General features: G+C 41.4%; 1 protein-coding gene across 1 annotated transcript in view; it reads right to left on the bottom strand.

Annotated features, from left to right (window-relative positions):
• LOC110454141 (mucin-2-like) overlaps positions 1–11,194 on the bottom strand; it is a 14,383-nt gene extending 3,189 nt beyond the window's left edge. Inside the window, exons 1-3 of the mRNA XM_021503517.1 lie at positions 1,846–11,194; positions 1,474–1,647; positions 176–971 (exon numbers count right to left, since the gene is read on the bottom strand). Coding sequence (XP_021359192.1) covers positions 176–971; positions 1,474–1,647; positions 1,846–11,194 — 10,319 coding nt within the window. The remainder of the gene's footprint in view (positions 1–175; positions 972–1,473; positions 1,648–1,845) is intronic.
• Between the last annotated feature and the right edge of the window lie 3,499 nt (positions 11,195–14,693).

Genomic DNA, 14,693 nt, shown 5'->3' with positions numbered 1-14,693 from the left:
TGTAGCTATCGTGGTTGCTACCTGTGAAGTTGTTTCTTGAACTGTTGAGGTTGTTGAGGTTGCTACTGGCCCTGTTGTTTCTAGAACGGTTACCTCTGGCCCAGTTGTAGCTATTGTGGTTGCTACGGGTAAAGATGTTTCTTGAATAGTTGAGGTTGTTGTGGTTGCTACTTGCCCAGTTGTATCTAGAATGGTTACCTCTGGTCCAGTTGTAGCTATTGTGGTTGCTACCTGTGGAGTTGTTTCTTGAACAGTTGCTGGTGTTGTGATTGCTACTTGCCCAGTCGTTTCTACAACGGTTACCTCTGGTCCAGTTGTAGCTATCGTGGTTGCTACCTGTGAAGTTGTTTCTTGAACTGTTGAGGTTGTTGTGATTGCTACTGGCCCTGTTGTTTCTAGAACGGTTACCTCTGGTCCCGTCGTAGCTATTGTGGTTTCTATCGGTGAAGTTGTTTCTTGAACAGTTGAAGTTATTGTGGTTGCTACTGGCCCAGTTGTTTCTACAACGGTTACCTCTGACCCAGTTGTAGCTATTGTGGTTGCTATCGGTGAAGTTCTTTCTTGAACAGTTGCAGTTGTCGTGGTTGCTACCGGCCCAGTTGTTTCTAGAACGGTTACCTCTGACCCAGTTGTAGCTATTGTGGTTGCTACCGGTGTTGTTGTTTCTTGATCAGATGTAGTTGATGTGAGCGCTAACGGTGTAATTATTTCTGGAACAGTTGTTACAGTTATTTCTACTTGGGGGAAAGTTATTTCTGTTGTGGTTGGTACGGGAGTTGTTGCATCTAGGGCAGATATAGTCGTTTGGATTGCTACCGTTGTAGTTGTTTCTTGGACAGTTGTATCCGTTATGGTTGTAATCGGTAAAGTTGTAGGTGGTGAAGATAAAACCGGTCTTGTTATTTCTGGAACAGATGAAGTTGGGATTTCTACCGGAGCATTTGTTTCTTGAACCGTTTCCGACATTTTTTCTGGAATAGTTACAGTTTCTATGGTTCAATATACAATAATAACCGATACCTTTGCTGTTACTGACATGGTTGTTCTCTGGACAGCGATAACCGATAGTATTGCTACTTTTGGGACGTTTATTTCCAGTTCATTGATACCGATACTTTACCTTTTTTTGCACGACTGATCCCTGTACAATGGACACCGATACTGTTTTTATTTCTTGCACGGTTTTCCCTGACAGTGATAACCGATTATATTGTTATTTCTGTTACGGTTGTTCCTTGAAAATGATCACCGATGCCGTTGTTATTTCTCGCACAAGTGTTCCTTGTACAGTGTGATTTTAAAGTGTCTTTGTATGGTCATCTTTGTCCATTTTACAGTGATAACTCATACTTTGCCCTGTATGTACTGGTTAACTAGGAGTATGATTATATTTTGCTTATCAGTATGAGAATGCGCTATTAGTTGATTTATATTTACATTGAGAAAAAGAAGAGATAAAAGAGAAACACTTACCTTTAGAGGATGATTCCGGTGTATCTGTAGTGGTGATACTTTGAGTATTTGTAGAACTTGTATCTGATAGTGTGGGGTCTATTAACAGTCCAGCTGACGTTGTTACAGTGCTTGCCTCCTGTGTTATATGAGAGGTAGTATCGGCTATTACTACGGAAACATCTGGTCCAGTTACTACATCGCAAATAAATGAATTTAAAAAAAAATGTGGTTAGAAGATGTAAATATCAGTCACTACAAAGCACGAAAAACAAGTGATGTCATGCAGGAAATTATTCTTGGATATACATTTTTCAGTGATATTCTTTTAACTTGATTTGGTAAAATTTATGTTCTTTACTTTTGCAAAAGTTTAAAATAATATTTAGTTACCTGTTGCATTATTTCCAGATGAATTGAGCCCTGCTGTCCCTAAAGTGTCTGTCACTGGCTCATTCGTCACTGCTTCAGTAGTGATAAATTCACTAGTAACTGGTAATTTAGTCACTGCCTTTGTGGTTGCCACCAGGGAAGTGGTTCCTGGTGCTTCCGAAGTTGTAGTTTTTTCCGTTGTAGACGGTTCGGATGTGGTAGTTGTTTCCGAAACAGTTGCTGCCGATGTAGATGCGTCTGATGTTGTAGTTCTTTCTGTTGTAGACAGTTCGGGTGTGGTAGTTGTTTCCGAAACAGTTGCTGCCGATGTAGATGCGTCTGATGTTGTATTTCTTTCTGTTGTAGACGGTTTGGGTGTGGTAGTTGTTTCCGAAAAAGTTGCTGTCGTTGTAGATACTTCCGATGTTGTAGTTCTTTCCGTTGTAGACGGTTTGGGTGTGGTAGTTGTTTCCGATACAGTTGCTGCAGTTGTAAATGCTTCTGATGTTATAATTCTTTCCGTTGTAGATGGTTCATTTGTGGTAAATGATTCCGAAACAGTTTCTGCCGTTGTATAAACTTCCAATGTTGTAGTTCTTTCCGTTGTAGACGGTTCGGGTGTGGTAGTTGTTTCAAAAACAGTTGCTGCCGTTGTAGATGTTTCTGACGTAGGAGTTGTTACCAGAACTGATTTTGTTATTACTTCCGGGGTTGCAGTGGTGACCGAAACAGTTGTTACCTTCGCTAATGGTTCTGATGTGGTAATTGATGCCGTTGCAGTTGGTCCGGGTATAGAAGTTCTTCTCGTCGTAGATTGCTCGGGTGCGGTAGTTGTAACTGTTGTTGTTGGTTCGGGTTTGGTAGATGTTACTGTTGTAAAAGTTTCGGATTTGATCATTGTAACAGGAATGAGTGTGGTTGTTGGGAATGATTCCGGTGTTGTAGTTGATTCTGGAACAGTTGAGGATGTTTCCGGTGCTGTAGTTGTTTCTAGAACAATTGTGGGTGTTGTGGACGTTACTCGTGTTGTAGTTGTTTCTGGAACAGTTGTGGCTGCTGTGGATGTTTCTGGTGTTGTAGCTATTTCTAGAACAGTTGTGGGTGTTGAAGACGTTTCCAGTGTTGTAGTTGTTTCTTGAACAATTGTGACTGTTGTGGATGTTTCTAGGGCTGCAGCTGTTTCTGGAACAGTTGTGGCTGCTGTGGAGATCTCTGGTGTTGCAGTTGTTTCTGGAACAGTTGTGGCTATTGAAAATGTTTCTTGTGTTGTAGTTGTTTCTGTTACAATTGTTGCTGTTTTGGATGTTTCGGGTGAGGTTGGTGTTTCTGGAACAGTTTTTGCTGCTAAGGATGTTTCTGATGTTGTTTTTGTTTCCGGAACAGCTGTGGATGCTGTGGATGTTTCTGGTGTTGTAAATGTTTCTGGAACAGTTTTGGCTATTGGCGATGATTCCGGTGTTGAAGTTGTTTCTTGAACAGTTGTGGCTCCTATGGATGTTCCTGGTGTTATAGTTGTTTCTGGAACAATTTTATCTGCTGTGGATGTTTCTAGTGTTGAAGCTGTTTCTGATACAGGTGTGGCTGTTGGGGATGTTTCCGGTGTTGTGGTTGCTTCTAGAACAGTTGTGGCTGCTGTGGAAGACTCGGATGAGGTTGGTTGGTCAGGAACAGCAGTGGCTGTTGAGGATGTTTCCGTTGTTGAAGTTGTTTCAGGAATAGTTGTGGATGCTTTGGATGTTTCTGGAGTTCTAGTTGTTTCTGATACAGGTGTGGCTGTTGAGGATGTTTCGGATGAGGTAGGTGTTTCTGGAACACTTGTGGCTGCTGTGATTGTTTCTGGTGTTATAGTTTTTTCCGGAACAGTTGTGGCTGCTGTTGAGGATGTTTCGGATGAGGAAGGCGTTTCGTGAACAGTTGTTGCTGCTGTGAATGTTTCTGGAGTTCTGGTTGTTTCTGGAACAGTTGTGGCAGTTGAGGATGTTTCGGATGCAGTAGTTATTTCGTGAACAGTTGTTGCTGCTGTGAATGTTTCTGGAGTTCTGGTTGTTGCTGAAACAATTGTGGCCGCTGATGATGTTTCTGATGTAGTAGTTGTTACCTGAACAGTTGTTGCTGCTGTTGATGATGTTTCGGATGAGGAAGGCGCTTTGTGAACAGTTGTTGCTGCTGTGGATGTTTCTGGTGTTCCTCTTGTTTCTGGAACAGTTGTAGCTGTTGAGGATGTTTCGGATGAGGAAGGTTTTTCTGCAACACTTGTGGCTGCTTTGGATGTGACTGGTGATGTAGTTGTTTTGTGAACAGTTGTGGCTGCTGTTGAGGATGTTTCGGATGAAGAAGGCGTTTCATGAACAGTTGTTGCTGCAGTCGCTATTGAGGAAGTTTCCGGTGTTGGGGATGTTTCCGGTGTTATAGTTGTTTCCTCAACAATTGTAGCTGTTGTGGTTGTTTCAGGAGTTCTAGTTGTTTCTGGAACAATTGTTGCTGCTGAGGATGTTTCACGTGTTGTTGATGTTTCTGGAACAGTTGTGGCTGCTGATGATGTTTCTGGTGTTGTAGTTGTTTCATGAACAGTTGTGGCTGCAATGGATGTGACTGGTGTTGTAGTTGTTTCTGGAACAGGTGTGGCTGTTGAGGATGTTTCGGATAGGGTAGGTGTCTCTGGAACAGTTGTGGCTATTGTGGTTGTTTCTGGTGTTGAGGTTGTTTCTGGAACAGTTGTGGCTGCTATGGACGTTTCTGGTGTTGAGGTTGTTTCTGGAACAGTTGTGGCTGCTATGGACGTTTCTGGGGTTGTTGATGTTTCTGAAACAGTTGTGGCTGCTGTAGATCTTTCGAGTGTTGTAGTTGTTTCTGGAATAGGTGTGGGTGCTGAGGATGTTTCTGGTCTTGAAGCTGTTTCCTGAAAGGTTGTAGCTGCTGTGTCTGTTGAGGATGTGTCGGATGAGGTAGTTGTTTCTGGAACACTTGTGACGGCTGTTGTTGTTTCGTGCGCTGTAGTTGTTTCCTGAACAGTTGTGGCTGCTGTTGATGTTTCGGATGAGAATTTTTTTTCTTGAACAGTTGTGGCTGCTATGGATATGACTAGAGTTGTAATTGTTTCTGGAACAGTTGTGGCTGCTGTGGTTGTTTCTTGTATTGTAGTTGTTTCTGTAACATCTGTCGCTATTGAGGATGTTTTGGGGGTTGAAGTTGTTTCTGGAACAGTTGTGGCTGCTATGGACGTCTCTGGTGTTGTAGTTGTTTCTGGAACAGATGTGGCTGTTGAAAATGATTCAAGTGTTGCAGTTGTTTCTGGTTCCGTTGTGGCTGTTGAGGATGTCTCTGGTTTTATAATTGTTTGTGAAACAATTTTGGCTGTTGAGGATGTCTTCGGTGTTATTGTTGTTTCTTGAACAGTTTTGACTGTTGTAGATGTGTCCAGTGTCGTAGTTGTTTCTGGATCTGTTGAGGATGATTCCGGTGTTGTAGCTGTTTCTGGTTCATTTGTGGCTGTTGTGGATGATTCAAGTGTTTTACTTGTTTCTGGAACAATTGTGGTTGCTGTGCTTGTGTCTGGTGTTGTTGTTGTTTCCGCTGTTGAGGTTGTTTCTGGAACCATTGTGGCTGCTATGGACGTTTCTGATGTTGTTGTTGTTTCTGGAACAGTTGTGGCTGCTGTAGATCTTTCGGGTGTTGTAGTTGTTTCTGAAATAGGTTTGTCTGCTGAGGATGTTTCTGGTCTTGTAACTGTTTCCTGAAAGGTTGTGGCTGCTGTGTCTGTTGAGGATGTTTCGGATGAGGTAGTTGTTTCTGGAATAATTGTGGCTGCTGTGGATGTTTCTTGAGTTTTAGTTGTTTCTGAAACATGTGTGGCTGTTGAGGATGTTTCGGATGACGTTGTTGTTTCTGAAACAGTTGTGGCTACTGAGGATGTTTCCGGTGCAGTAGTTGTTTCTGAAACAGTTGTGGCTGTCCTGGATGTTATGGATGTTTCTGGTGTTATAAATGTTTCTTGAACCGTGTTGGCTGTTGTGGATGGTTCCGGTGTTGTAGTTGTTTCTGGATCAGGCATGTTTTTGGTGGATGTTTCCAATGTTGTAGTTGTTTCTGTAACATTTGTCGCTATTGAGGATGTTTTCGGGGTTGAAGTTTTTTCTGGAACAGTTGTGGCTGCTATGGATGTTTCTGGTGTTGTAGTTGTTTCTAGAGCAGGTGTGGTTGTTTGGGATGTTTTTGGTGTTGTAGTTGTTACCTGAACAGTTGTAATTGTTGGGGATGTTTCTGGAGTTTCTGGTACAGTTGTGGCTGATGAGGATGTTTCCGGTGCAGTAGCTGTTTCTAGTTTAGGCATGGCTTTTGTGAATGTTTCCAATGTTGGATTTGGTTCTGGAACAGTTGTGGCTGTTGCAAATGATTTCAATGTTGTAGGTGTGTCTGGAACAGTTGTGACAGTTGTTGACGTATCTGGTGTTGTAGTTGCTTCTGGTAACGTTGTGGCTGTTGAGGATGTTGTTGTTGTTGTTTCTTGAACAATTGTGACTGATGTATATGTGTCCGGTGTTGTTGTTGTTTCTGGAACAGTTGTTGCTGTTGAGGATGTTTCCGGTGTTGTAGTTGTTTCTGGAACAGTTTTGGATACTGTGGATGTTACCAGTGTTGTAGTTGTTTCTGAAACAGTTATGGCTGTTGAGGCTGGTTCCGGTGTTGTTGTTGTTTCTGGAACCATGGTGGCGGTTAATGATGAGTCAAAAGGTGTAGTTGTTTCTAGAACAGTTGTGGATGTTTTCAGTGTTGTAGCTGTTTCTTGAACAGTTGTGACTGTTGTAGATGTTTCCGGTGTTGTAGTTGTTTCTGTAACTGTTGTAGCTGCTGTGGATGTCTTCGGTGTTGTGGTTGTTTCTTGCACAATTGTGACTGTTGTAGATGTGTCCAGTTTTGTAGTTGTTTCTGGATCAGTTGAGGATGTTTCCGATGTTATAATTGTTTCTGGAACCTTTGTGGCTGTTGTGGATAATTCAAGTGTTTTACTTGTTTCTGGAACATTTGTGGTTGCTGTGCTTGTGTCCGGTGTTGTTGTTGTTTCTGGAACAGTTGTAGCTGTTGAGGATGTTTCCGGTGTTGTAGTTGTTTCTGGAACAGTTTTGGATACTGTGGATGTTACCAGTGTTGTAGTTGTTTCTGAAACAGTTATGGCTGTTGAGGCTGGTTCCGGGGTTGTTGTTGTTTCTGGAACCATGGTGGCGGTTAATGATGAGTCAAAAGGTGTAGTTGTTTCTAGAACAGTTGTGGATGTTTTCAGTGTTGTAGCTGTTTCTTGAACAGTTGTGACTGTTGTAGATGTTTCCGGTGTTGTAGTTGTTTCTGGATCAGTTGAGGATGTTTCGGATGTTATAATTGTTTCTGGAACCTTTGTGGCTGTTGTGGATAATTCAAGTGTTGTACTTGTTTCTGGAACATTTGTGGTTGCTGTGCTTCTGTCTGGTGTTTTTGTTGTTTCAGTAACAGTTGTGGCTGTTGTGGATGTTTCCGGTGTTGTAATTGTTTTTGAAACAGTTGTGGCTGCTGTGGAATTTTCCGGTGTGGTTGTTGTCTCTGGAACAGTTCTGGATGCTGTGGATGTTTCTGGTATTGTTGTTGTTTCTGGAACAGTTGTGGCGGTTGAGGATGAGTCCAATGGTGTAGCTGTTTCTATAACAATTGAGGATGTTTCCGGTGGTGTTGCTGTTTCTGTAACCGTTGTGACTGCTGAGGATTTCTCATGTGTTATAGTTGTTTTTGAAACAGTTGTGGCTGCTGTGGATGTTTCTGGTGTTGTAGTTGTTTCTGTAACTGTTGTGGCTGCTGTGGATGTTTCTGGTGTTGTAGTTGTTATTGTAACTGTTTTAGCTGCTGTGGATATTTCTGGTGTTGTAGTTGTTTCTGTAACTGTTGTAGCTGCTGTGGGTGTTTTAGGTGTTGTAGTTGTTTCTGTAACTGTTGTAGCTGCTGTGGATGTTTCTGGTGTTGTAGTTGTTTCTGTAACTGTTGTAGCTGCTGTGGATGTTTCTGGTGTTGTAGTTGTTTCTGTAACTGTTGTGGCTGCTGTGGATGTTTCTGGTGTTGTAGTTGTTATTGTAACTGTTGTAGCTGCTGTGGATGTTTCTGGTGCTGTAGTTGTTTCTGTAACTGTTGTAGCTGCTGTGGATGTTTCTGGTGTTGAAAATGTTTCTGGAACAGTTGTGGCTGTTGAAGATGTTTCCGGTGTTGTAGTTGTTTCTGGAACAATTATGGCTGTTGAGAATATTTCAGATGAGGTAAGCGTTTCTGGTTTTGTATTTGTTTTTTGAACAGTTGTGACTGTTGTAGATGTGTCCAGTGTTGTAGTTGTTTCTGGAACCTTTGTGGCTGTTGTGGATCTATCCGGTGCTGTAGCTGTTTCAGTAACAGTTGTGGCTGCTGTGGATGTTTCTGGTGTTGAAGTTGTTTCAGGAACATTTGTTGCTGTTGTGGATGTTTCTGGTGTTGTAGTTGTTTCTGTAACTATTGTAGCTGCTGTGGATGTCTTTGGTGTTGTAGTTGTTTCTGTAACTGTTGTAGCTGCTGTGAGTGTCTTCGGTGTTGTTGTTGTTTCTTGAACAATTGTGACTGTTGTGGATGTGTCCAGTGTTGTAGTTGTTTCTGGAGGAGTTGAGGATGTTTCCGATGTTATAACTGTTTCTGGAACCGTTGTGGCTGTTGTTGATGATTCAAGTGTTTTACTTGTTTTTGGAACAGTTGTGGCTGCTGTGATTGTGTCTGGTGTTGTTGTTGTTTCTGGAGGAGTTGTGGCTGTTGAGGATCTATCCGGCGTTGTAGCTGTTTCAGTAACAGTTGTGGCTGCTGTGGATGTTTCTGGTGTTGTAGTTGTTTTTGTAACAGTTGTGGCTGCTGTGGATGTTTCTGGTGTTGTAGTTGTTTTTGGAACAGTTGTGGCTGTTGTGAATGTTTCTGGTGTTGTAGTTGTTTTTGAAACAGTTGTGGCTATTGTGAATGTTTCTGGTGTTGTAGTTGTTTTTGGAACACTTGTGGCTGTTGAAGATGGTTCCGGTGTGATAGTTGTTTCTGATACAAGTTTGGCTGCTGTTGATGTTTCTGGTGTTGTATTTGTTTTGGTAACAGTTGTGGCTGTTTGGGATGTCCTCGGCGTTACAGCTGTTTCAGTAACAGTTGTGACTGTTGTGGATGTTTCCGGTGTTGTAGTTGTTTCTGAAACAAGTGTGGCTGCTGTGGATGTTTCTGGTGTTGTAGTTGTTTCTGTTACTGTTGTGGCTGTTGTGGATGATTGAAGTGTTTTACTTGTTTTTGGAACAGTTGTGGCTGTTGAGGATCTATCCAGCGTTGTACCTGTTTCAGTAACAGTTGTGGCTGTTTCCGGTGTTGCAGTTGTTTCTGGAACATTTGTTGCTGTTGAGGATGTTTCTGGTGTTGTAGTTGTTCCTGTAACTGTTGTAGCTGCTGTGAATGTCTTCGGTGTTGTTGTTATTTCTTGCACAATTGTGACTGTTGTAGATGTGTCCAGTGTTGTAGTTGTTTCTGAATCAGTTGAGGATGTTTCCGATGTCATAATTGTTTCTGGAACCGTTGTGGCTGTTGTGGATGATTCAAATGTTTTACTTGTTTTCAGAACAGTTGTGGCTGCTGTGATTGTGTCTGGTGTTGTTGTTGTTTCTGGAACAGTTGTGGCTGTTGAGGATCTATCCGGCGTTGTAGCTGTTTCAGTAACAGTTGTGGCTGCTGTGGATGTCTTTGGTGTTGTAGTTGTTTCTGTAACTGTTGTAGCTGCTGTGAATGTCTTTGGTTTTGTCGTTGTTTCTTGAACAATTGTGACTGTTGTAGATGTGTCCAATGTTGTAGTTGTTTCTAGATCAGTTGAGGATGTTTCCGATGTTATAATTGTTTCTGGAACCGTTGTGGCTGTTGTGGATGATTCAAGTGTTTTACTTGTTTTTGGAACAGTTGTGGCTGTTGAGGATCTATCCGGCGTTGTAGCTGTTTCAGTAACAGTTGTGGCTGCTGTGGATGTTTCTGGTGTTGTAGTTGTATTTGGAACACTTGTGGCTGCTGTGGATGTTTCCGGTCTTGTAGTTGTTTCAGTAACAGTTGTGACTGTTGTGGATGTTTCCGGTGTTGTAGTTGTTTCTGAAACAAGTGTGGCTGTTGAGGATGTTTCTGGTGTTGTAGTTGTTTTTGGTACAGTTGTGGCTGTTGATGATGTTTCCGGTGTTTTAGTTGTTTCTGAAACAGTTATGGCTGTTCGGGATGTCTTTGACGTTGTAGCTGTTTCAGTAACAGTTTTGACTGATGTGGATGTTTCCGGTGTTGAAGTTGTTTCTGGAACAGTTGTGGTTGCTGTTGATGTTTCTGCTGTTGAAGTTGTTTTTGGCACGGTTGTGGCTGTTGATGATGTTTCCGGTGTTTTAGTTGTTTCTGAAACAGTTATGGCTGTTCGGGATGTCTTCGGTGTTGTAGCTGTTTCCGAAACAGTTGCTGCTGATGTGGATGTTTTAGGTGTGGCTGTGGTTTCTTGAATAGTTGTTGTTGATGTTGAGGTTTCCGGTTGGGTAGTTGTTTCCTGAATAGTTTTGGCTTTTGTGGATGTATCGGGTGTGGTTGTTGATTCCGAAACAGTTGTGGATGTTTCTGGTGTGGTAGTTGTTTCTGGAACAGTTGTGGTTGTTGTGGATGTATCATGTGTAGTTTTTGTAACTGATCTTGATGTTTCCGGTGGTGTTGTTGTTTCTAGAACAGTCGTTGCTTGTGTGGATGATTCCGGTTGGGTAGTTGTTTCTGGAACAGTTGTGTCTTTTGTGAATGTCTCCGTTATGGTAGTTGTTTTTAGAGATGTAGTCGCAGTTGCTAAGTTTTCCGTTGTCGTAGTTGTTTCTGGAACAGCTGTTGCTGTTGTTGGTTCTTCCGATGGAGTAGTTGCTTCTAAAGTAGTTGATGCCATTGTTGATGCTTCCAGGGTGGAAGTTGTTTCCGGAATATGTGTTACCGCCGCAGACGGTGCTGGAGCTACTGCTGTTGAAGTTGTTTCCGTGACAGTTGAAAGTCGTGTAGATGATCCCGGTGTTACACTCGTTATCGCCGTAGATATGTGTTGGACAGTTGTATCCGCCGAAGTTGTTTCTGGAACATTCCTATCCGGTGTAGATGTTTCCGGGTGATATGTTACCGGAGTTTCGGGAAGGGTTGTAACTGATGCTGTCGTTTCCGTAGCTGTAGTTGTATCTAGAGTAGAAGTCACTGTTGTTGAAACACTTGGTACCGTGTTGGTAGACGTCTCAGTTGTCGTGATCGGGTCGGAGCTAGCCATTGAAAGGGTTACGGGAGTGTCGGACCCAGTTGTCGTGGTCGGGTCGGAGCTAGCCATTGTAAGGGTCACGTGAGTATCGGTCCGTGATGAGGACGTCGTCGTGTGTTCTGTTGTAATCGCTGTTCCCGGGGCAGTCACAGATGAACCTGTTACAAAGATAACAATAAAAAGTTTATCTTCTGATCGTATGCCGATACTATGGAAAACTTCAAGAAATAGTTTCCATAAATAATTTGCATACCAGTATCTACTGATACAAGATGCTGATAATCTTAGCGGATACTTTGACGAATAGATATAGACAAAAAAAATAATCGCAAAACCAGATGTGTGCACACGAATATGGTGAAGATTTCGGGTTTTAATTGTTACTTTGTATCCCCATAATTTAGTCATTACCCTAATTATATTCATGTAGTTTAGCATTCGGTGGTTTTGTCTATTTACAGTACTGAAAATCATGGATAAAATATCGAGGCCTTTATGGTGAAGTTCATCACCATTTCACCTGAATGTATTATAAAACGGTACTTTGTACAGTCTTTGTTGAAATACATCTCCACAATACATCTCCAGCACACAGACAGGCATACACACATATGGAGATATTAGCCAGGTGGCATAGGACTAGTAGTTAGCGCCTGATAAGGCAGCTCCTGCTAATGCCTCAATATTGTATTGATTAATATAAATGCTAATTGTATTGACTGTATAAAATTGTATATCTATGTACTATAAATCGCTTTAGAGTGGCTTATGTTAGCTAGATAGGGCGCTATATCAAATGTTGTATATTTTATTTATTTGAACTTGTAACTATTACAACCATATCGAATTTAGATTAACCAGGGAATGTCAACTACATTTTTGGTTGGAATCAATGGAATCCCTTTAGTAGCATTTAAGTTTATGTGGAAATGTAAAATGTTAATGGAGGACGCATGACGACGGACGAAGACAGAACGAAATAGATCACTTTAGCTTTGGTATTAGGTGACCCATACACTACCAATACTGAATGTGTCTTGGCACGGATATAGCCCACGGAGGAAAACCCCACAAGACACCCAGTGCTTGATTTTTGCTATGTTTTCAGAGTGCCTGGTCCCAGTCTATGCGATAGTCGATGATCGCGTAATATTTAACTTTTTTTATACGGACACGGGAATGCTTCTCCACCATTCGTGCACTGAACTGTTTACAAAGTAGCACTAACAAAACGATTTTACATATTCAGATGTTTATAAAAAGTAACTCACACTTTGAATGATGTATACGAGAACGAGGTTCTGTAAGCGCAATACTTGTTTGATTAGTTATGTATCAGCTGCAAACCGAAGTCCGAATTACCCATTTCGTTGCAGATACCAAGAGTCAATTCAAAATTGCACCTCTTACCCACATTTACTTTTGTTGAAGCCACTTAGTCTTACCGTGTTATTTTGTCTGTTGAACTACAACCGTAAAAGCTGTTATATAGTACAAGTGTTTCTTTGTCATTTGTATTTTAAAACAAGATAATGCCGAAGTGGCAACAGAACTATATATCGAACTAAAAATCAATAAACTGGTTCAAAGTACGAACAAAGCCAAAATTAACATGGAGGCTATTGAAAAATACAAAGAAAATAAGGCCAGGTGTGCCGGAAGGATAAGCGGCGTCTGCCTCAAAGAAGACACCATCGAAGTAAATCTAGGTCGAATCCACGTAGTGTCTTATTGTTGTAATAACAAAACAATGAGCATAATAAAAACCCTCGGCCTTCATTTTTCAAAGAAAAAAGACTATTTCCAAAGAAAGACTACAGACTATAAGATGATGACAGAGACAACAAAACGATCATTGTATCCATGTAGCGCAGCATTGTGGAGAAGTCTTGTGTAAGGTTTATGTCGTGTTGTCTCGGGTAAGGGGTATTAAGTTCATATGTAGGGTTATTGGTTGGATGATAAAAAAAAAATAGAAATACGGACAGTCATAGATAGAAAAGAATGGTCATGGAGCTGGTTGAGAATGCTGATATAAACATTTATTTTCTTCATAGTTCACTGCCGAACATTCACTGTCCGTTTTGTTCACCAACATAGATCAAACCAAAGGGAGTACACTCGATACCATAGGCAACATTAAATGTTTTGCAAGTCAAGACTTCAAAGTTTCTGTTAGAATACTACTTTTCAGTGAAGGAACTGCGATAAATCCTGTCAAAAATTAAATAACACTGCAGGTCTTCGAGTTTTAAATTAAATTCACGGAACGTTAAAAACAACTCTGACGTTTCTGAAACCTGAAGCAAATCGTCGAGATTGATTTTGCTGGGTTGATTTTAGACAATTGGTTTAAAAATAAAACTCTGTATCAAAATTTGTTTACACAATTTCCTATTGAGACTTGATATTAGCACATCTTTGTACAATCATAAGCAATGTCGCCTGAAAACAGGTGCTGATTTTGTCATTTACTTTTGTTTTAAATATTGTTCCGTTTGAATCTTTTCGCTCGCTGACTTACATAACGATATTCGACCGGTGCGCTACCGTATATATGCATACTGTTTTGCGTCATTCTTACCTTCAATGTCCACTGTTCCACCGGCCAATGTCACTGGTTTGTTTACAGAAGCTGTGCTTTTTGCTGTTTGAGTAGTGGACGATTCGTAATTCCCATGACCTGACGACGAAACATGAGTTGTAAAGATATTCCCACTAACTGAATGTGTGGCGTTTAAAGGCAATGTCCATAAAGTGGAGACTACTGACGAATATGTTCCGTCAAGTATTGTCGTGTCCGCACGAAGTGTTGATGTAGTGCTTGTTTCGTCTGTAAGTTGGTTAACCACGGATGACTTTTCCGAGGATGCTGTTTCTGTAGTTGGGGCTTTTGTAGGTACAGGTGATGAATGCAAGTCTGTTATAAGTGAAGGATGTGTAGGGCTGACAACTGATGTCACAATTGTTTTCGTCGAGTCTATTGTGGGCTCAGGTAAGGTAGGGGAAACAACTGCTGTCACAGTTGTTTTCGGTGATTCTACTGCGGGTTCAGGTGGTGTAGAAGGAGGTATTGTTGTATATACAGTTGTAGTAAGAGGTAGTGATGAAGGTAAAGTTTCAGTTAGAGGTATTGATGTAGGTACAGTTGTAGTAGGAGGTAGTGTTGTAGGTACAGTTGTAGTAGGAGGTAGTGATGTAGGTACAGTTGTAGTAGGAGGTAGTGTTGTAGGTACAGTTGTAGCAGGAGGTAGGGTTGTAAACACAGATGTAGTAGGAGGTAGTGTTGTAGGAACAGTTGTAGTAGGAGGTAGTGTTGTAGGTACAGTTGTAGTATGAGGTAGTGATGTAGGTACAGTTGTAGTAGGAGGTAGTGATGTAGGTACAGTTGTAGTATGGAGTAGTATGGAAGGTACAGTTGTAGCAGGAGGTAGTGATAAAGGGACAGTTGTAGTAGGAGGTAGTGATGTAGGTATAGTTGTAGGAGGAGGTAGTGTTGTAGGTACAGTTGTGGAAGGAGGTAGTGATGTAGGTTCAGTTGTAGTAGGTGTAGTAGGAGGTAGTGATA

The sequence above is a fragment of the Mizuhopecten yessoensis genome, unplaced genomic scaffold (genome assembly GCF_002113885.1).
Source record: "Mizuhopecten yessoensis strain PY_sf001 unplaced genomic scaffold, ASM211388v2 scaffold7695, whole genome shotgun sequence".
In the NCBI taxonomy this organism is placed as follows: domain Eukaryota; kingdom Metazoa; phylum Mollusca; class Bivalvia; order Pectinida; family Pectinidae; genus Mizuhopecten; species Mizuhopecten yessoensis.
Note: the sequence above shows the minus strand (reverse complement) of the source record. Positions and strands in the feature narration are given on the sequence as shown.